At 56.7% G+C, this 19790-nt stretch overlaps 1 protein-coding gene across 1 annotated transcript in view; it reads right to left on the reverse strand.

The window, feature by feature from the left end:
* Positions 1 to 2541: 2541 nt before the first annotated feature.
* The window catches only part of HCN4 (hyperpolarization activated cyclic nucleotide gated potassium channel 4), a 43459-nt gene continuing 26210 nt past the window's right edge, over positions 2542 to 19790 (reverse strand). The window contains exons 3-8 of the mRNA XM_002690493.6: positions 10863 to 11024; positions 8623 to 8841; positions 6537 to 6683; positions 6199 to 6439; positions 5608 to 5772; positions 2542 to 5496 (exon numbers count right to left, since the gene is read on the reverse strand). Of these exons, the coding sequence (XP_002690539.2) occupies positions 4040 to 5496; positions 5608 to 5772; positions 6199 to 6439; positions 6537 to 6683; positions 8623 to 8841; positions 10863 to 11024 (2391 nt within the window). The 3' untranslated portion in view covers positions 2542 to 4039. The remainder of the gene's footprint in view (positions 5497 to 5607; positions 5773 to 6198; positions 6440 to 6536; positions 6684 to 8622; positions 8842 to 10862; positions 11025 to 19790) is intronic.

The raw sequence follows: 19790 nt of genomic DNA on the forward strand, positions 1-19790 counted from the left end.
AGACTGCTCCTGGCACTCAGCCCTTGGTACGTGCCACCAATGGGAGTGATCAGGTTTGAGTCTCCAGACCCCAGGTGCGCACCCTGGCTCCTTCACATTCCAGCCAACTGGTCTAGGCAGGTTCCCTCTTTGAGCCCCTGGGCTTACTGTATTGAGGCCCTCCCTTAGGGTATTTTTGAGGATGGAATGAGAGAACAGGAAAGCACCAAGTGCCCAGCACACAGTGGGTGCTTACTAAGTGTCCTTTTGTAGTCAGGGAACAGAGAAGATAGTGATTGGTATTGCTCCAGCCCTCAGTGGAGGAGCAAGGCCCAGTGCAAGCCTGTGGTGGATCCTTGAGGGGCTGAGTGGAGGCAAGTAGCCTGGATCTACCCCTTGCAAGTTGGCTGGGTGTGTAGCTAATTCGTCCCACCCCCCAGTGGCTGGCTGTCTGCAAAGGCCTCCCCATAGCCCCAGATGCCAGGCCTGCATTTTGCCCTGCCCTCCTGGTGGGTCCCTGAGGACCCGTGGCCTCCTGGGCCGCAGGGGGCAGTTGTCATGGGGATGCAGGGCCTGCTGCAGCTGCCTGCTTAGCAACGGGACTCCCAGGCCAGTTACCATGGCAACAACATCTACTAGGCGATCACTGATGGGGATGGGAACGGATTCCCTGCCCTTTTCTGAGGACTTTCCCCTCTGGAGTGCGGGCAACACGGCAATCCTCCGCCACCACCATGTGGCCCTGGGGAATTTGCTTTCCAGACTCAGATCGCTGCCTCTCTCCTACACCACAAGGTACAACTCTGAGGGCCCTTGGGACCCTCTTCAGCAAGGGGTGGAGGAAGCAGCCCTGAGGGTCTTCTCAGAGGGTCTGGAGTCAGGCACCCCCTCCAGCACCCACAGTCGGGAGTGCCATGTCACACCTCCTTACAGTGAGGCCTCTCTGGTTCCCCAACTCCCGCAAGAACCCAGCAGCTGTGTTGCCTCCTTGGCTACTCTAACATGCAACCTTCTGCCCTGGCCATGACACCCTCCTCCCAGCCTGGTAACATTTTGTGACCCATCTGATCAGGCTGAGATGGCATCTCCCTCTTCAGGATCTCACTGGAGTTCATGTGCACACTATCCTTCTCCAGGCAGCACCAAGGAGTCCCAGGACAGCCCCCACAGCTGGGGTGGGAAGGACCTCAGTCAGGGTCTCATGCCTACACTAGCCAAGGACACACGCTTTCTCTCTCACCAGCCCACCAACAGTGCACACTTCTGTCCATAGCCAGACCTCACACTCTCTCACAGCTCTGCTCCCCGCCCCCTGATCTTGGGGGCACAGTCTTGTGCGTACAAGCACACCTTGCTCTAGGGACAGTGTCCCACTGCCCTCCACGGCCAGGCTCCTGAGGCTTCAGAATCCACGCTGCACCCCCCATCCCTTGCCCCTAGAAGAAGGCAGCATCTGCTGGAATTTTTTTATTTAAATAAAATATACAACTCGGTGCATTTACCGTTTTCTGTTTTAAAAGTGGAAGATTTGAAAATTGCTTGTGAGAGATGGGGGATGGAAGGGTCCACTGACCAGACCTGGCTTTCCCACTCTCTGGAGTGGCTGGGCTGAGTCAGAGCTTTCATAAACTGCGTGTGTATCTGTGTCTCTGTATGTGTGTGGAGGGTGGTGAGACCAAGTCCTGGTGGCTAGGAGGGTCCTCACTACTCATGGCCCTGCACCCCCACTATCCCTATCCCCTCCCCACCCCCTGCCACCCCCAGGTCTAGGCCGAGTTTGGATCCAGTCCTGCCCTCCTTGTGGGGCATAGGCAGGTGCCAAACTTCTATGAGCAGCACTCATAGAAGGTGCTGCTATGTGCAGCTCTGAAAACTCAGGGGGCCTTCTTCTGCCCAGTAGAGACCAAGGCTAGGTGGCTCTTCTGAAGACCCCAGGATCCTTCCCCCTTTTCTTTCCTGGATTATTGCCTCACACCCCGTGACCCATCTATAGAGAAATTTTGTCCACATCCCAGGACAAAGCCTGATCTCGCCAACATTCTGGCTTAAGAATGTGGAGGAGTGTTTCAGATGGACAAGGCAACATCAGCCCCTCTTATTATTCAGGCCTTGGCAGCCGAACCTCTTCTCCCACTTTAGGCAGTGGAGGTACCGCTAACCATGGCTCTGAGCTGTTTGCACAATGGCCTCCACTTTGGACCTGCTTCTGGCTCCTGGTTGCCTTCAGAATCCAAGTCAGTTCCCTTAGCCTATCACACAAGGCTTCCTTCTGACCACAGCTTCTAGATCTCTTCCCAAACCCCCTGACTCCACAAATCCACATCCACCTCAGTCATTTCCCCACTGTGCACACCATCTGACTCCTTGCCCCCTCCTTCCCTCCCTCTAACTTTCCCACACCTGGAGGCCTGACTCAAGCCCACCTCTGGCCACACACCTTCCTTAGACCCTTAGAAAATTCCAGCTACCTCCTGTGTCCTGAGATTGTAAGTCCTGGAGCAGCAGCCAAAGCTCCTTGGGATCTCACCATAGCTCACTGGGGCAAGGTGCTGGGCACATGAGGAGCAGAAGAAACATGATTTATTGAGCACCTCCTATGCTATGTGCCAGGTGCTGGGCTGGGCATGTCACGTGTGCTACAGTTCTCATCTGGTCCTCATAGGTCCTTGTGAGGTGTACCACGAGTACTCCCATTTTACAGACGGTTAACAGAAAGCTCAGATGAGCTAAGAAAGCTCAGAAAGCTAAGAAGTGGTAGGTCTGGGATTGAAATCCAGGTCTGATTACCTCCAAAATGTGGTTTCTTCCCTCTATACCCTGAATGGGTGTCAAATTCAGCTCCTGTCAACACAATTTTCTAATGAAAGGAACATCAGCTTTAGCCTAAGGTAGGCCTAGATTACAATCTCAGATCAGTCCCAGCTCTGCCACTTGTAATTATCCGATTCTGGAACAATGACTAATACTCGGTTTCCTCGTCTGTGAAATGGGAAGAATCAAAGTAGCTACACCTCCTTCAATTTGTAAAATTGAAGCAGTTAATATGTGTAAAGTGCTAAACCAGTGCTTGGCACAGAGCAGACTCAATAAATAGAAGCTTCCCTCCCCTCCCATTCTACAGATGGGAAAACTGAGGGCCGCAGAGGTGATGGGATGTGCTTGAGGCCCTGCAGGGTAGGAGAGGCACGGCCTGGAGTTTTCCGCTTCCATGAGGGGAGGTCGGGCTGGGGCTGAATTTGAGACCAGAGATGGGGAGAGAGGAGGCCTGCCGAGAGGCCCTGGGGTCTTCTTCCCTGAGGACTGGAGAAGATACTTCCCCCAGGCCCTGTGGTGCCCAGCCTGCGGGCCAAAGCAGGTTACTGGATGGAAGGTGACCTGGGTGTCCTGGCAACATGGGGTTAAACTAGATTGCACACACATGTGCACATGTGTGAGTGGCTATCTACATGGCTCTACAGAGCGCTACATAGCTATACATATACACATCTTACATACATATACATATACACCTTGCTAAATTTGCAGTAGAAAAAAATGCAAGACTCTCAGGACCCTGACCCATTTGTCCCCAGGACTCAGGCAACTGAGGCTCCCTAGGAACAAACTCATGGGCAGCCCTTCCTGGAGGAACGGAGATGACTCCCAGCAGAGTGGGGCTCCAGGTTCACAGCTAAGGGCCTAGTGGTGGCTACTGCCCTAAAATGAATACAATGACCGGTCTGCGCTAGGAACCCCAAACATGGGTCATCCCCACCCCTGCCAAGCCCCAGAGACCCCACCTGCCTTCCTCTGGCTTTTATACTTGGGCCCTGCCTGCTCCCCTCCCCCCTCCCTCCCTCTAGTGCTGAGTATTAAAATAGTCTATAAAAGCAAGTGACCAAAAATCTATAGCTCTAAGAATACCTGGTTATTTTCTGCTGTCTTTTGTTTTTCTGGTGTGGATTTTTTTAATGATAATTATTATTGTTATTGGTATATCTCCTAATCACAGTTAAACCTGAAGGAAAAAAGAAGGGAGAAAAAGAAAAAATAGAGGAGAGGAGGAGGGAGGGTACGCAGCTCATAGGTTGGACGGCAGTTTGGAGCGCACCGGCTCAGACCTGGCCCCAGGTTCCCTCTGGGGAGCAGCAGTCAGAGGGGGCCCCCCAGAAGAAGTGGCTCTTGCCCCAAATAAAGAAAGAGGGGGTGGCAAAGAACCTGAGGATGTCTTCCGAGGCAGAGTGACGTGCTGGCCAGGGACGGCACCATAGGGCCTCCCGGGGAGACCGAGGCCCCCGCTGCCCCCGCTGCCGCCCCCGCCTCTGGGAAAGAGCGGGAAGGCTGCCACCGACTCCCCAGAGGAGTGCGGGGAGGCTCTGCGGAGAGTCTGCGCCCCGTCCTGGGGGAGGGCCGGCTGAGAGGCTGAGATGAGCTTGAGGTCCTGGGTCAGGCGACCAGGGGTGAGGGGCGGCGTGCCCCGGCGCTGGGGGACCTGGGGCGGCGGGGGGCTGGATGCAGGGGGCAGGAGCAGGGATCCGTGGGAGCCAGAGGCCCGGGGCGGGGCACTTGGGAAAGTTCTTGGAGGGCCCGGGCTGTGGCCAGGAGGGCTGGGCCCTCCTCGGGGGGTGAAGGCGACAGGAGAAGCCCCCCCTGAGGCCCCTGCCACCAAGGACAGCCGCTCAGGCTGCCGCGGGGGTGTCTCTGGCGTACTCGGCGGGCCGGCGGCCAGCCCGGGGGACAGCTCCCCGGGAGGCTGGCCCAGCTGCCCGGGGCTGGACGACGGGGACCTGGCCGACGGCGGGGGCGGCAGGAAGGGCTCCGCGAGTCCCAGGCCTCCCCGGGCCCCCGGCAGCGGGGGCGGCGGCTGGCTGGCCTGCGGGGAGCGGGCGCCCGGCTGCAGCGGGGTGAGCAGGGGCGAGTCGGACGAGGACAGGGAGCCCCCCAGCGCCTTGTGGAAGTGGCCGAACCCGGCGGTGGCGGCGGCGGCGGCGGTGGAAGGCGTGGGCGCTGGGGAGGAGCCGCCGACCCCTGGCGGCGGGGAGGAGCTGGACGAGGGGAGGAGCGGGCTCAGACCGGCCGGCGCGGAGAATCCAGCCAGTTGTTGGATGTGAAAGGAGGAGGAAGACGGCGTGTCCACCTGGGACGGGCTGCTGGCGGGCGAGGCGGAGCCCAGCGCCGATGGGATCAGAGACTGCAGCCGCTTCAGGTGCCGGGGCGTCTGCCCGGCCCCGAGGCCGCCGAGCCCGGGCCCCGGGGGAGGCCGGAAGATGGCAGCCGGCAGGCGCGGGTGGTGAGTGAGGGCGATGGCCACGGAGGTTGTGGCGGCGGCGGCCTGCAGCGGCGCCTGGATCAGCGGGGTCCAGATGACCGGCGTGGGGGTCGGCGTGGCGGAGGCGGCGGCCTGGACGCGATGCGCGCAGTGCGCCATCTCCCTGTCGTGCTGCACGATCTGCTGGATGATCTCGTTTTCCTGGTAGTTGAAGACGCCTGAGTTGAGGTCGTGCTGGACTTTGTGGAGGAGGATGGAGTTTTTCTTGCCTGGACCACCGAACAAGATCAGGCACTTAGGCCGGGGTGGGAGCAGACAGAAGCCTGTACCCCGCCCCCGCCCCCGCCCCGCCGCCACCTCCCTCCCGGCAGGCAGCTCACCGATGCGGTCCAGGCGGTCCAGCGCCACCGTCTCGAAGGCCCGCCGCATCATGGGGTACTCCTCCAGCACCTCATTGAAGTTGTCCACGCTCAGCGAGTAGAGGCGGCAGTAGGTGTCAGCCCTCACGCTGGCTGTGCGTCGGCCCCGCGTCAGCAGGCAGATTTCTGCCAGGATATCAGGAGTCAGTGGCCTCCCAGCAGATTCCACAGAACCCCACCACCACCCCGTCCCACCCTGACCTGGGCCCTGCTGTCTGGGACAGAAGCTTGACAGGCTCACAAGGCCCCATCCCCAGGCTGTGACCCCTTCGGATGCCAGCCTGCAACCAAATGGGTACCAGACTAACTCCCATCGCTGGAACCACCCCTGTATGAGGAAAGGGCAACCCACTCCAGTTTTCTTGCCTGGGAAATCCCATCATGGACAGAGGAGCCTGTCAGGCTACAGTCCATGGGTTGAAAAGAGTCGGATAGCATGCGCCAGCCTCACAGACACCCACTCCCAGGCAGTGGCGTGAGGGTCTGTGATGTCATTCTTGGTGACTCCCCAACCCATTCCCCTGTCCCCCCAGGACCCCTTAGCTGCTTCACCTCCAAAATAAGAGCCATCTGCCAGCTTGGTCTCCTTGTTGCCCTTGGTGAGCACGCTGACCACCCCGTGCTGAATGAAGTACATCTTCTTGCCAATGGTGCCTTCGCGGATGATGTAGTCCCCAGGCTGGAAGACCTCGAAGCGCAGCTTGGTCAGCATGGAGGTCACAAAGTTGGGATCCGCGTTGGCAAACAGTGGCATGGAGGCCACCAGCTTTCTGCAGTTAAAGTTGATGATCTCCTGCTCCCAAGATGGGGTGAATTGAGAAAGGGAGGCGGAGGTGAGGGGAACCGCCCAGCAGGAAGGCCTGGCTCCCCTCCCGAGCCACCAAGCTCACCTCCCGCAGTGGCTCGCTCAGCTCGCCCAGGATGCTCTCCTCGTCGAACATCTTGCCCTGGTAGCGGTGCTCGTAGTAGTCATGGATGCGCTGGCGGGTGTCGGGCGGGAGCTTGTGGAAGGACATGTACTGCTCCACCTGCTTGTACTGAGTGCCAGGAGAGAGAGAGTGTCACCTCCTAGCCAGCCAGTCTGACCGCCCCAGCTGGCACCACGCTGTCTCGGCTGCTGGTGACTAGAGCCAGCATGGCTCCCGTGGGCCTTTTTGGCTGACCTTTGAGAGTGAGGGCCTCAGCGTGGATGTGGCCCTGACTCCCAGCCACTTGGGGTAGAGGAGGGGCACTAGAGCACCCAGTCTTCACCATGTTCAATACAATGATTCCTCTAAAGGTCAGTCTCCTCTATGTCACACTGTGGACCAGCGCGGCCTCGCTCACAGACTCTAGAAGGAGCTGTTTCCCAGCAGTTGTAACAAACTGGCAGAGGCAGCGGAATGGGCTGCATTAGAGGTTTGGAGGGGTTGGAGACTGAAGGCAGGATGCCTGACGCATCAGGTGGGGCATGTGTCCAACCATGGGCTCCGGTGAGGCTGAGTCTTTGCTTAAAGAGCAACTCCAGCTAGGCCTACCAGCTGGAGGGAGGGGCTGGGTAGAGAAGGGATGTTAAGTAAAGGTTTAGGGACAAAAGATTGTGAACCTAAGTGCCCAGGACTTAACCAACTAAGAAACGCTCCTGCCCCTGGCCCCCCGGGGTGATGGGTGGGTGCCGCTCCAGCCACCCCTGGATTGTGGGTGGAGAGTGGGGATCCTCAGGTGCATAGCTGGGATAGGAGGCACAATTAGGCAAGAAACAGATGTTCCCACAGGGGGATGTAAGGGAAGTCCCTGTACCCCAGGAACCATCAGAAATAGGATGTACTAGCGCTCCAAAGAGGTGGGGACACAGTGCTGCGATAGAGCAATGACAAGAAGGAGGTGATGTTCCCTAAGGTTCTTCCAAGTGCCGTGACCCAGGCGGGAGCCTGCTGGGATGAAGGAGAAGGAGCTGATGACAGGGCAGCCGCTACCAGGCACCAAAGATGGCTCCCGGATTGTGGCCTGGGCGTCTGCACTACTGTATCTACTAAGAAGACAGGCATGAGGGGAGGTTGGAGTGGAGAAGGCTGGAGAATGTTCTCATCTTGGACGTGATGAGGGTGAGGTCCAAAGAGGCATCAAGTAGTGTAGGGCTTAAGAAGGAGCTGGGGGCTGATTATACTATTTGGGTCCCACTGCAGTGAGATGGACACAGAACATGGGGTGGGGTGGGAAGACAGCAGCCCCTAAGAAAACTGGAGAGAGAGAAGCAGAGATTTGGGCCCACGCCACCAGGCGCCCAGCGTGGGATGACTGAGAAGATGAGCCAGCCAAGGAGAGTGGGGAAACGAGCAGAGAGCACGCGGTTGTGCAAACAAGTACGAAGCCCAGCAGGGAGTCATAACTGTCAGGGGCCAAGCAAGACAAGGACCCCACAGGACCCGCTGGCTTTAGCAACACAGAGGGCACAGATGACCTCAGACTCAGCAGGCTGAGAGAAGGGCAGATTCAGCATCCGCAAACAATGCAAGTTGGGTTGGTTGCATGGTGCATTGGTTGGTTTTAGGAATTTGTCCATGAGAAAGAGGCAGAGAGCAGAAAAGATAGCAGCCAAAGCCGAATGATGGTGGATGGACAGACATTTTTAAGAAGGGAGAGATGGGGCAAGTGTCAGTGCTGGTGTGAGGGCCCTGGAGAGGAGGAGGCCTGAGGGGACTGTGGACACAGCATAGGGGGCCAGGTGGGAAAGGGGCCCTCAGGCAAGAGACACAGGCCCCCATTACAGCAGGAGGAAAGGGGGTACAGATAAAAGACATTAGAGGTGTTTTAAGGCTGGGAGCTGAGCGTCCCCTAAGAGGAGTCCCCCACTCTGTCGCCCACCCAGGGAGCCCCCATCAGAAGGGGCTGGACCCATGGAAGCCCCGTGCCTGTCAGCCTGTGCTCCCTGTGGGAAGGAGCGATGGGCAGGTTCTCCTAAGAGAGCCCAGGGTGGACCCCGGTGTTCCGCCCTACCTTCTCCTGGTACTGGCGCCGGGAGGAGTCCAGGGACTGGATGAGGGCGGTGGCATGGCCGATGAACATGGCGTAGCAGGTGGCACCCACAATCATGCTGAGCATGGTGAGCCAGACGTCCGACATGCCCACCGGGGCCTGCCGGCCATACCCGATGCACAGCATATGGCTCATGGCCTTGAAGAGGGCGTAGGAGTACTGCTTTCCCCAGGAGTTGTTCTGTGGACAGATGCACAGGTGGGCAGATGGGGAAGGGGTAGGCCAAGGAGAGGCAGGCCCTTCTCTCCGGCACCTAGAAAAGCCACACCCCTCCCCCAGCCTAACTCCCAGTAGCTGGGGCCCAGGCTCCCAACCTTGCTGTCAGCTGAAAACCTTGGTTGAGGAGCGAGGAGGCTCGGCAGCCCGGGGTGACCAAATGAATCCCTCACCTAGCCATTCTCTGGCAAGGCAGGGAGGGCAGGGCTCAGACCGGGAGTCCCAGCAAAGGAATGGGCTCAGCCTAGCCCCTGGCTGACGTCTCAGCCCCTGGGGCAGCCTGGAGTCTCCCCAGTAGCCAGGGCTCCCGGCTGGGCCACCCCGCTGTCCTGCACTTGCTGAAGCAGCTCCATCCCTCCCACCAAGCTACTGCCAAGTGAAGCCCATTTCCCCACTGACCTCAATTATAAAACCAGATATGCTTCCCCTGGGGGGACAAGCTCAGGCAGACTGAGCCAAAAACGCTGTCCTCATTTTGGGTGAGCAAAGTTAAAGAGCTGCCGAGCTAAGGTGCCTCCTGTGTGAACCCAGCCTGCATCCAGCCAGGGCTGCGCCGCTTGTTACCCTCCCCTACCCCAAAGGTGGATGGTCGGAAACCCACACAATGCTGGGGGCGGGAGGACAGAGAAAGGGAGTGAGGCTCCTGGCTATTTTTGTCTGCAAAGCCAGTCCGTGTCTCAAGGAAGGCTCAGTGTGGGAACACTGGGCTTGGAAGGGCCACCTCCTAAATTTAGTGCCTGTGTGGGCCTGTCACCCACACACAGAGCAGAGTTAACTGCCCCAAATGAGGGGGCCACCAGGTGGTGACACCCCACCTCCCCAGTGCTCTCTGCCCACAAGGCGGGTGCATTAGCATTGATGTGGAAATCAACCCTCACGCATGACCCCCAGACTCTTGCCCAGAGCCCTAAGCACTACAGAGGTCACCAAGATTGTTTCCAGCACCTGGAGGGAGGCACAGGAGCTGCCAAGTTCAAGGTCACTTTGACCATCCTGGACAGAGCTGAGCTAGTCTTGGGGTTCTCAGTTCAGACAAGGGTGGGAGGTCTGCAGGGCTGATGATCTTCAGGGGTGGAGGGGCCCTGGGCTCCCGGCCTGGGGGACAGGGTTGGGGAGGCAGCCCCCACTTGCCTCCAACCAGGGCTTCCGGCCTTACTGCTGAGCCTCTGGGGACCCGGAAATTCGATCCATTTGGCCAATTCATTTACACTTAACTCATCAAAATGCTGAAAGATGCCTCAGGGTCTCTTTCACCTCTTTCAAAGCCAGTTTTCCCACCCCTGGGGTCCCTAGAGACCAAACCAAACTAACGGATTGAGAGGAGGAGGCGAGGGTTCCCAGAGCCAGAGAAAGGCTCACAGGTCCAGGGGATCCTCCATCCTGCCTGGAGCTCCCCCTGTCCCTGGGAGGCTGGGGGACCCTGCCCCATGGCTCTTCTCACCCACCCACAGGGTTGGAGGGGGAGGGAGATCAGGCTCCATCTAACCGGCCTTCTCTGCTCAGGACCCCAACGCGTGACCAGAGTGTGCGTCTATGGGGCAGGGAAAGGAGGGGGGTGAGAAGGGGCAAGGAGGCAGAAAGGCAGCCCTGGGCTGCTGCTGGAGCAGAAAGCGGCAGCCACATGAGATCTGGGGTCTGTGTGGGCTGCCCACAGCGCCCCTCCCTGGCTTCTCTCTCCTAGGCTGTTAAAGGTTGTTCTGCCCCTGGGAGCAGACGTGTAAGAGGGCAGGAGCCGCCAGCCCGGCCTTCTCGCACCTGGTATAATCTGAGGGAGATCAGGTCTTAGTCTCCCTGGTGCTGTTGGGGCCCTGGGGAAGCTTGGTGGAGGCTCTAAGGTGGCAGCGGCAGCAGCAGGGAGGCGGGGGCGCCGCCCTAACCAGCACTCGGTGGAAGGTCCTGCATGCCGCGACTCAAGGGCCCCACACGGGGTCTGCTCTGGCCGGGGCACCGTCCTCAGTCCCCCCCACAGCCGGGCCGGTGCTCACCACCATATTGTTGATGGACACCCAGCAGTCGTCGGGGAAGTCCTGCAGCATGGGCACCAGGAACTGCAGACAGCCGTCCCAGTGGCAGAGCAGCAGCATCATGCCAATGAGGTTGACGATGCGCACCACAGCACTCGCCAGGTCGTAGGTCATGTGAAAGATCTGCGGGCAGAGGGGAGAGAGTGGCCCACTGGGCAGTGGTGGGGGGGGCTGGCCTGCTCCCAGACCTGGCAGATCCCACAGCTGTTTGCAGCCCCCCGCTGCTCTGCACACATGGGGCGGTGCGCCCAGCTTGGTGCATGCCTCAGCCGTGACGAGGAGAGAAGGCATCAGGCCAGACACTGGGAGAAGCAGCCTGCAGGCAGTGGGGCCCCAGAGGGATGCCATCTGGGATCCGCATGGATGCCGAGTACCTCCCATGGGGCGTCCAGCCGCCCAGGCCAGACACATGAAGGAGGGCCTGCGGGGTCCATGAGACCCAAAGTGGGCAGAGAAACTGCTTCCTCAGCTTGCATGGGCTGTGAGGACAACACGCAGAAGAGCCAGCCCGCCAGAGGCTTCCCAGGGGACCACCGTGGGTGGTCAGGCCAGGCGAATGGTATTTCCCTAAATCCGTCACTGGTCTCTCGATAGACCCCAGGGAAAGCGGGCTCTGCCTAAGGCAGCCACGGAACTGAGGGGGAGCCATATCGACACACAGGCTCCAAGTTCCCACAGTCCTTGATCCCAGACCCCACTCCTGCCCGCTTCCTAGCTGTGTGACCTTGAGAAAGTCCCTGAACCTCTCTGATCCTTTTTGCCTCATCTGGAAAATGCAATATAACTTCTTAACTTTGAGTGGGTTGTCAAAAAGATTAAATTATACATATAAAGTGCTTAGTACTAGGTATGGAAGTATTCAATAAATTGCAAACCATTATTAATTGATAAGTTGTTAATAATTAATCCTTCTGATGAGTTAATATGTATGAGAAGTAATACTTTCCTGTACAGTTTAATAAAATACAGCAGCTTCAACCCCAGCCCACGTCAGCCTCAACGCCAGCCCACCTAGCCCCCAGAGGGGCCCCAGGCCATCCCCAGGTGGATGGCCACCCATCCATCTCTATTCCTGTGGCTCCAAAGTGAGGGGCTGAAGTGTGGCTGGGCAGGCCCGAGGGGCACATTCCAGCACCCCTGCCCCATCCCCTCCTCCCAGAGCTGCCTCTTGGCCCAGTTTCAGCAGGGGTCATCCTGGAGACAGGATGGTGAGGGGACAGAGGTGGAAGGAAGTCTAGAGGGAAGCTTCTGGAAGTTCTGACCTTGCCTCTGGCCTGGGAGACTTTGGGGGTGCCCCACCCAGAGTTCTGGTCCCTCCATGTGACTCCCAGGTAGACAGCCTTCCTGGAGAGGGGCTTTGGGCAAAACCTGGAGACTTGTCAAATGCCACAGAGAGCTAGTTCAAGTCCATTTCAGATGGGGGAAACTGAGACCTCAAGAAACAGACTCTAGATATTTCAACCCCTGGCTAGTGGTCTTTTAGTAACAGCCCCGTAGCTGGTGGTAGGATATCCTGATACTTGAGACCTTAGTTTTGCTTTCTTTTTTTAAAAAAATTATTATTCTTTTCGGCCGTGGTGGGTCTTCGTTGCTGTGTGGGCTTTTCTCTCCAGTTGTGATGAGCGGGGGCTCCTCTCCAGTTGTGGCACTTGGGCTTCTTGCTGCAGTGGCTTCTCTTGTTGCGGAGCGCAGGCTCCAGGCGCACGGGCTTCGGTAGCTACAGTGCACAGGCTCAGTGGTTGTGGCTCCCAGGCTCTAGAGCACAGGCTCATAGAGTTGCGGTGCATGGCCTTAGTGGCTCCACAGCATGTGGTATCTTTCCAGACCAGGGATCAAACCTGTGTCTACTACATTGGCAGGTGGATTCTTTACCACTGAGCTACCAGGGAAGCCTCTTAGTTTCCCCTTCTGAAATGTGGGCTTAGCCTGGGTCTTGGTCTGGAAAAACCGAAGATGAATACGTCTTGTCCATCACCCCCTGGGTTGTGCCCACCTGTGGCCCCCTTAGTAGCATGACTCTGGATGTACCAGCTGAAAAGACGAAACAGACCTTGGACAGTTTCATGAACCATGGCAGCTCTAGCTTGTCCCATCGCCCCTTACAGCCCTGGGACAGAGGGACAGTAACACTGTACCTGCCGGGAGGCACCCAGTCCCTCATTCATCATCTCTTTCAAACTCACAACAACACTTTGCTGAAGATGTTAACCCATTTACACCCAGGCTCAGAGAAGTAAAGGGACTTGCCCTCAGTCATGGTGGCAACAGAAGAGGCAGATTGGAACCCAGGGCTACCTGAAAATTCTTAGACTGGTCCAGGGCAGAAAGGGTGGTTTTCAGTAACTCCATTTTGTAAATAAAGTGAAAATGTTAGTTGCTCAGTTGTGTATGACTCTTTGTGACCCCATGGACTGTAGCCCCCCAGACTCCTCTGTCCATGGGATTTCCCCGGCAAGAATACCGGAGTGGGTTGCCATTCCATTCTCCAGCGGATCTTCCTGAGTCAGGGGATTGAACTCAGGTCTCCTGCATTGTAAGAAGATTCTTAACCATCTGAGCCACCAGGGAAGCCCTACAATTCAAACCCAAAGTGACCAAGTGATGTGGCCCGATCCACACTGCAAGCTGGACCTCAGGTGTTTCATCCTGGAAGCCTGGCACACAGTGTAATACCATAGACAGAGCTGTGTGCCCAGCAGCCTAGCCCCAGTGGGGCCCATATCCCAGCCCCAGGGCTGTCAGCATGCCGTTGCCTGACTAAGCTGACATATCCCTGTGTAAGGAGAGGTGGGTACTAGAGACCAGGCAGGGCAGGCAGCTCCTGAGGACCAGCGCCCCAGATGCAGCTCCAAGGGAATATTCCACTTATGTCTCTTCAGTACCTGCTTAGGTAAACTCAGTAGCTCCATGACCTTGGACTCACTAACCTTTCACAGTCTTGGTCGATAAGGGTGACACCAGCTCCCCTACTCTGGGGGGAGGGGGAGGGGAGTGACATGGAACCGCCTAGTCTCAGAGATGGCTAGCATCTGTTCTCACCACCCACCACCCCTCAACTACAATAAAGCTATATATCTGCCCTCACTTCTCAGGGTTGTTCAAGAAATGAAACTGGCTAAGAAAGTGCTCTGGGCCATACAGAAATACATAGGAGGTGGAGTGGGGACAGAATCATTATTATTAAGTTCCTTCATTTCCGACTCTTATGAACTGAATATTTGTCTCTCCAAAATCCATACACTGAAGCCCTAAACCTCAATGTGATGGTATTAGGAAGTGGAGCCTTTGGGAGAGGATTTGGTCATAAGGGTGGGATCCCCATGAATGGAGTTAGTGCCTTTTTAAGAAGAGACATATGAAACAATATATGGCCACCTGAGGACACAGAAAGAGCATGATTATCTATAAACCAGGAAGTGGGCCCTTACCACAACTTGACCACAACAGCATTCTAATATCCTTCCAGCCTCCAGAACTGTGAAAAATAAATATTTGTTGTCTAAGCCCATCAACCTGTGGTATCTTGTTCTAATAGCCTGAACCATATACTGCACTGAAGAAAGCCTTGGACCAATTTTAGAAAACATCCCAGACTCTACAGCCCATGATAATGGCTTCTTCCTATGTCTTACTTTGGGTCTTAAAGACCAGATCAAGGTTGGCACATTTTAATGCAATGTCTTTCCTTTTTCTATCATCCTTGTTTTTCTTTTCTTTGTAACTAATTTTCTTCCAAGATCAGGTGCCTGTCTAATCTTGCCTTTATCAGGATCTCAGCAACGAGTATGCAGGACAAGTGGCAGGGTCTCCGGAACTGAGAAGTGCTTAAGTGACAAAGGCAAAGGTGAGGAAGACAGTGATGGGGATGATAGGGGCCAGAGGTGCCATGAGGGTGCACGGTGGCATTTGAAAAAGGCCCCACTCTGGGCTTCTCTGGTGGCTCAGACAGTAAAGAATCTGCCTGCAATGCAGGAGACCCAGGTTTGATCCCTGGGTTGCGAAGATCCCCTGGAGAAGGAATGGCTACCCACTCCAGCATTCTTGCCTGGAGAATCCCATGGACAGAGGAACCTGGCGGGCTGCAGTCCATGGGGTCGCAAAGAGTCAGACATGACTAAGCAGCTGAGCATGCACACACTTGGCTTTGCAGGAAGGAAAAAGGTGCTTTTCCCTTCACGTGGCACAGACTCACGTATCCTCATACAAGAGTGTGGTGGTGGTGGTGGTGGTGGCAGTGTGCCTCGTATTGGCTGAAGGGTGCAGGTGCTAGGAGGTCCAGCAGGGGTGGGTAGTGAGAGTTTTGGTGGTGTGAGGGGTACCGTGGATGGCTCTCACACACTAAGCTAGGGGCACCAACATGCAAAGTCTGAGCTTTCTGCAAAGAGCTGGGGGGGCACTTCCATTCAGTCTAAGAGGAGACCCCAGATAGTGGACACTCACCCCTCCCCCAACACTCCACAGCACCCAGGTGTGGTTCCTGAGAGCAAGGCTGAACGTTGCTGGGAGAGGTTGCTAAACACTCGTGTGTCCCCACTGTGAGCTGGGGCCACAGGCCACCTGCAAGTCAGCTGCACTGTGCAAATATTTGTCTTGCTCTTTATACCTCATTAAAACCCCCTTTTATGATGTTAGTTCTGACTCCAGGGATTGAGTGTCTTCATTTTGAGGGCCCCACAAGGCTTGCTAGGCAGGTGGCCTGGGCAATTCCCTCTCCAAGCCTAGCATGGCACTCAAGGGATGCTCCTACTCCTGCTCCCTTCTGCATCTTCTGGACCACAGGGCAGCATGTGTCTCCCACTGCCTCCCACAGTGGGCAAGTGCCTTCTCTGCTCTGAGCCTCAGTTTCCTCATGCCAGCTCCCAGGGCTGTCCTGGGGATCAGCTGGCACACAGGAGGTACTCAGCACATGGTAGTTCCTTTCCTTCCATCTTTTTCCCAGCCCTCAAAACAAAGAGCTGATTTCCTCAGTCCTGGGGAGAGACCAGAAACTGGAGTTTCTGCCAAGGCCTCTTCTTGGTTGAGTTCCCTCCTGAGACTCATTTCCTCCTAGGGAAGAGGGAAAACCTTCTCCCTGTGTCTCTGGAACAAGTGACCACATTAAGGACAGCAGTCCAGGGCCGGAGAGAGTGGATGGTGTGTGTGTGTGTGTGTTTCCTGGGTACCAAATAGAGGTGGCTGAGCTGAGCATCATGCTAGGTCCCTTCCTGGGGCTTGTAGAGAAGACCCACTCCCACCGCCCAGGACCATGCCTCTGGGTCATCCTGAACTCCCAATTCTGAGAGAGGTAGAAAAATTGAGCCCCAAAAGGAGAAGATATTTATCAGGGTTTACACGCCCCGGCCTGACCTTCTGCCTCCAGCCCCTCCCACCACTCCAAGATGCTGCCGAGGGAAAGAAGAGGCTTCTGGGATGGGTCACTGGGGTGCTGGGCCCTGCAGGGGAACATCTGAAGGGGGGTAACCATGGTTTCTAACAATAGCCTCTGTGCCTATAACAAGCTCTCACCTCAGAGGGAGGGAAGAGGCTTGGCTGGAAGAGGTTTGGGAGGAAGATGCTGACCTAGATCACCCAGGATGGAGGCAGAGGCTGGCATCCTCGGAGACAATCGCCCACGCCTGCCAAGCCCCTCCACCTGCCCTGACTCCTAAGAGCCACCCAGGATGGAGGCAGAGGCTGGCATCCTCGGAGACAATCGCCCACGCCTGCCAAGCCCCTCCACCTGCCCTGACTCCTAAGAGCCACCCAGGATGGAGGCAGAGGCTGGCATCCTCAGAGACAATCGCCTGCGCCTGCCAAGCCCCTCCACCTGCCCTGACTCCTAAGAGCAGCTATACTAACATTCAGGACCTCTGGACGGGAGGTTGGCCTGCGCTGGGCTGGGCTGGGCTCGGGGAGGGTCTGAAGGCTGAGGGTCGGGACCCCAGCCTCTCAGAAGCTTTTCCTTCCCCACAGGAGGCCAGCTCCCCAGCCCCCATCCAGGGCCATGACTGTGTCCTCAGGACGACCAGCTAACGTGATCCTCGCCCAGGGAGGTTGGAGGGGGCCTGAGGCCCAGCCTCCGGGAACATCGGAGCACGTGTGACAGGTAGGGAAACTGAAGTCCAAAGAAGGGAAGAGATGCGTGTGAGTCACAGTCAGTGGAGGAGACAGAGCCGAGTCTTCCCTGTGAAATACCTCCTTCCTCAGCTCAGCCTGAGATTGGAGGCCTCAGAGGGTCTCCCTGCTGCTTCCTCCCAGCCAAAGTGAAACTGGGAACAGCCCCAGGACTTGGGTAGGCTACTGAGAATCTGGAATCAGGGCTCCCGGGGCCAGCTGGGAAACCCCAATCCAATCCCAGGGGTTTAGTGGGAGCCCTTGGCTAGACAGTGTGCCTGGCAGCCACCAACTCAAAGTAATTTCCTTCCCAGCTGGTCGGCAAGATAAGGGTGTGTGTGTGGATGGGGGGGGGGGGGGCAGGGAGTCTTCCATCTGGCCTCCCAGGATCTCCCTTCCTGCCCATGAGAGCAGGTAATGTTGTCCAGTTCCAGCCCCGACCTGGGGCCTTTGTTCAGGGTGAGAGCCTGCCTGGCCAGTTTTGGGTAGCCCAGAGGGGAAACAGGCCACGGGCCCACCCTGCCCAGCCACTGGCAACTCAGCCAGCTCTCCCCAGAATACATGGTCCCCAGGGCCCAGGCATAGGTGAGGAGCAAGGTTCGCCCCCAGGGGTCTGGGGCCTGGAGACATGCACTGATGTCAGAGAAGGGAAAGAGCGACGCCTCTGCTTTGTTTTCCCCCATATTCCACAACATGTGGAATCTTAGTTCCCTGACCAGAGTCGAACCACACCCCCTGCATCTCAGCACTGGGAGTGTAGAATTTTAACTACTGGGCCGCCGGGGAAGTCCTGACTCCTTTGCTTTTAATCCGCAGACTAGCAGTAATTTCAAGACACACAGAGCTTCTGGGGTTTCTTGGGGACTGAGGGGCCCCAAATGGTTCTGAATTTCCACCTGGGACAGAAACCAAGAGATAAGCCCATCAGGGCATTCCAGGAGGTTCACCTCCATCTTCCCTCGGCAGCCACTCAGAGCTGCCCTGGCCACCACTGCCCTGAGCCCCCCCAGGCACTGTCCCCTCTTAGCCCTGAGTTCAGACCCAGATGCTAACCCCTCTCTGCACCAAGTCCCCCAGGTTCCTCAAACCCAAACTTCCCAAAGAACTCACCCCACGCTCCTCCCCTCCACTGCCTGCCTCCCCAGTCTGAGCGGGGAGTCTCTCCCAACAGAGGGAGTGGTAATAGACCCAGCCAGCCTCCTTTCAGGCTGCCTGAGAACGTGGGAAGGGCAGGAAACCGGAGTCGGGAGACCTGGGTCAAAATCCTGCCACTGGGCAGCTGACCCCCTCACTCTCGGTTTCCTCTGACAAATATGGATAATAAATCCCGCCCTGCTGAGCTCGTCAGCAAGGTGTGAGGAACCAAAGAAACCATGGACAGAAAGTCTTTAAGAAAAATAAAGACCCTATAGAAGCAGGGGGGTTACAAGAAAATTGAGTGGGGAGGGGCGTCTATTAAACAGTTCTCTGCACCGGGCTTCACACCAAGGGTTTTGCAAACGTTATCTCTTTTAATCCTCGCAACAATCCACTGAGGAAGGGATGACTTACTCCCACTTTGCAGATAAGAGACTGAGGCTTGGGGGTAAGGCTGCCTCTTAGTCAATCAGCCAGGATTTTAATTCAGGTCTAATTAATCCTAACCCCAAAGCCCACACGCATTTCACCACGCTCTGCAGGGATGTGGACCACACTGCTGGGAGTCAAAAGCGCTAACTGGACCTGATCCGGCTCTGCTAGAGGTCTGCTGTGTGACCTTGGACAAGCCATTGCTTCTTCTATCAGCAGAAATCATGCAAACTTTTCAGCCCAAAGAGAATTCCTGTCATGAAGGGATTCTGCCAGGCTGGTGTAGGCACTTCTGCAGCACAGGTGTTCGTGACACCTCTGACCTCAATCTGCCAGTGCCCTGACTATCAGCCATGGGCACTGCTGCCCACAGCCCAGGCTGCTGCAGGGAGTGGGCAGGGGGCGGGGCTTGCTGTCCTGGGCATGGCACTTACGTCCAATCACACAGAGGTTCCAAAGAACAGGAGCCTAACAGTGAGCCATGGCAAGACATGGCCCTCTGCAGAAGCTTCCCCAGGTGGGGGCCCACGCTGGACCCTGAGCCTGGTACCTCCAGGCTGGCCTGCCTGCTGCTGCCAGCCTATAGCCCTCTCTTGCTCCCATAGATGGCTGCATTCAGCCCACAGATGAGTTAGGTTTGTTCGGGATGGTTTTGGCCACTTCGCTCTTTTACAATTTTTATTTAGTCTCTATAGCCAGTGCTCTGCCCAGGGCCCCTAGCAGCCCTTTACAGCTTGTGCTCACACGTCTCCAGAAACGCACCAGGCCTGCATTCACTACAGCCAGCACTCAAAGCTCTTTATCAGAGGTCTGGCTCCAGGAAACCACTTTGCCTGCTAGCGCTGAGGGCTGTCAGTGCCCTGAACCTGTGACTGACTGGTGAAGGGATATAAAACGCCCACCTCCTTTGCCCTGATTGAGACAAGTCCAGGCGAGCTGCTGCTGCTGTGGTTGTTCAGTCACTAAGTCACGTCTGATTCTGGGACCCCACGGACTGCAGCATGCCAGGCTTCCCTGTCCTTCGTCATGTCCCAAAGTTTGCTCAAATGCATGTCCATCGAGTCGATGATGCCATCCAACCCCCTCATCCTCTGCCACCGCTTCTGCTGCCTGCAAGTTGAGGTCTTGAGGTGTGCTGTGTCCTGTCAGAGAGTGTCCCCTGAGACTTAGCTTGGTGTCAGCCTTGTTTGGCTTCCTTCTTTCCTCTCTATTCCTTTCCTTCCTTCC

Source organism: Bos taurus, chromosome 10 (genome assembly GCF_002263795.3).
Source record: "Bos taurus isolate L1 Dominette 01449 registration number 42190680 breed Hereford chromosome 10, ARS-UCD2.0, whole genome shotgun sequence".
Lineage (NCBI taxonomy): Eukaryota > Metazoa > Chordata > Mammalia > Artiodactyla > Bovidae > Bos > Bos taurus.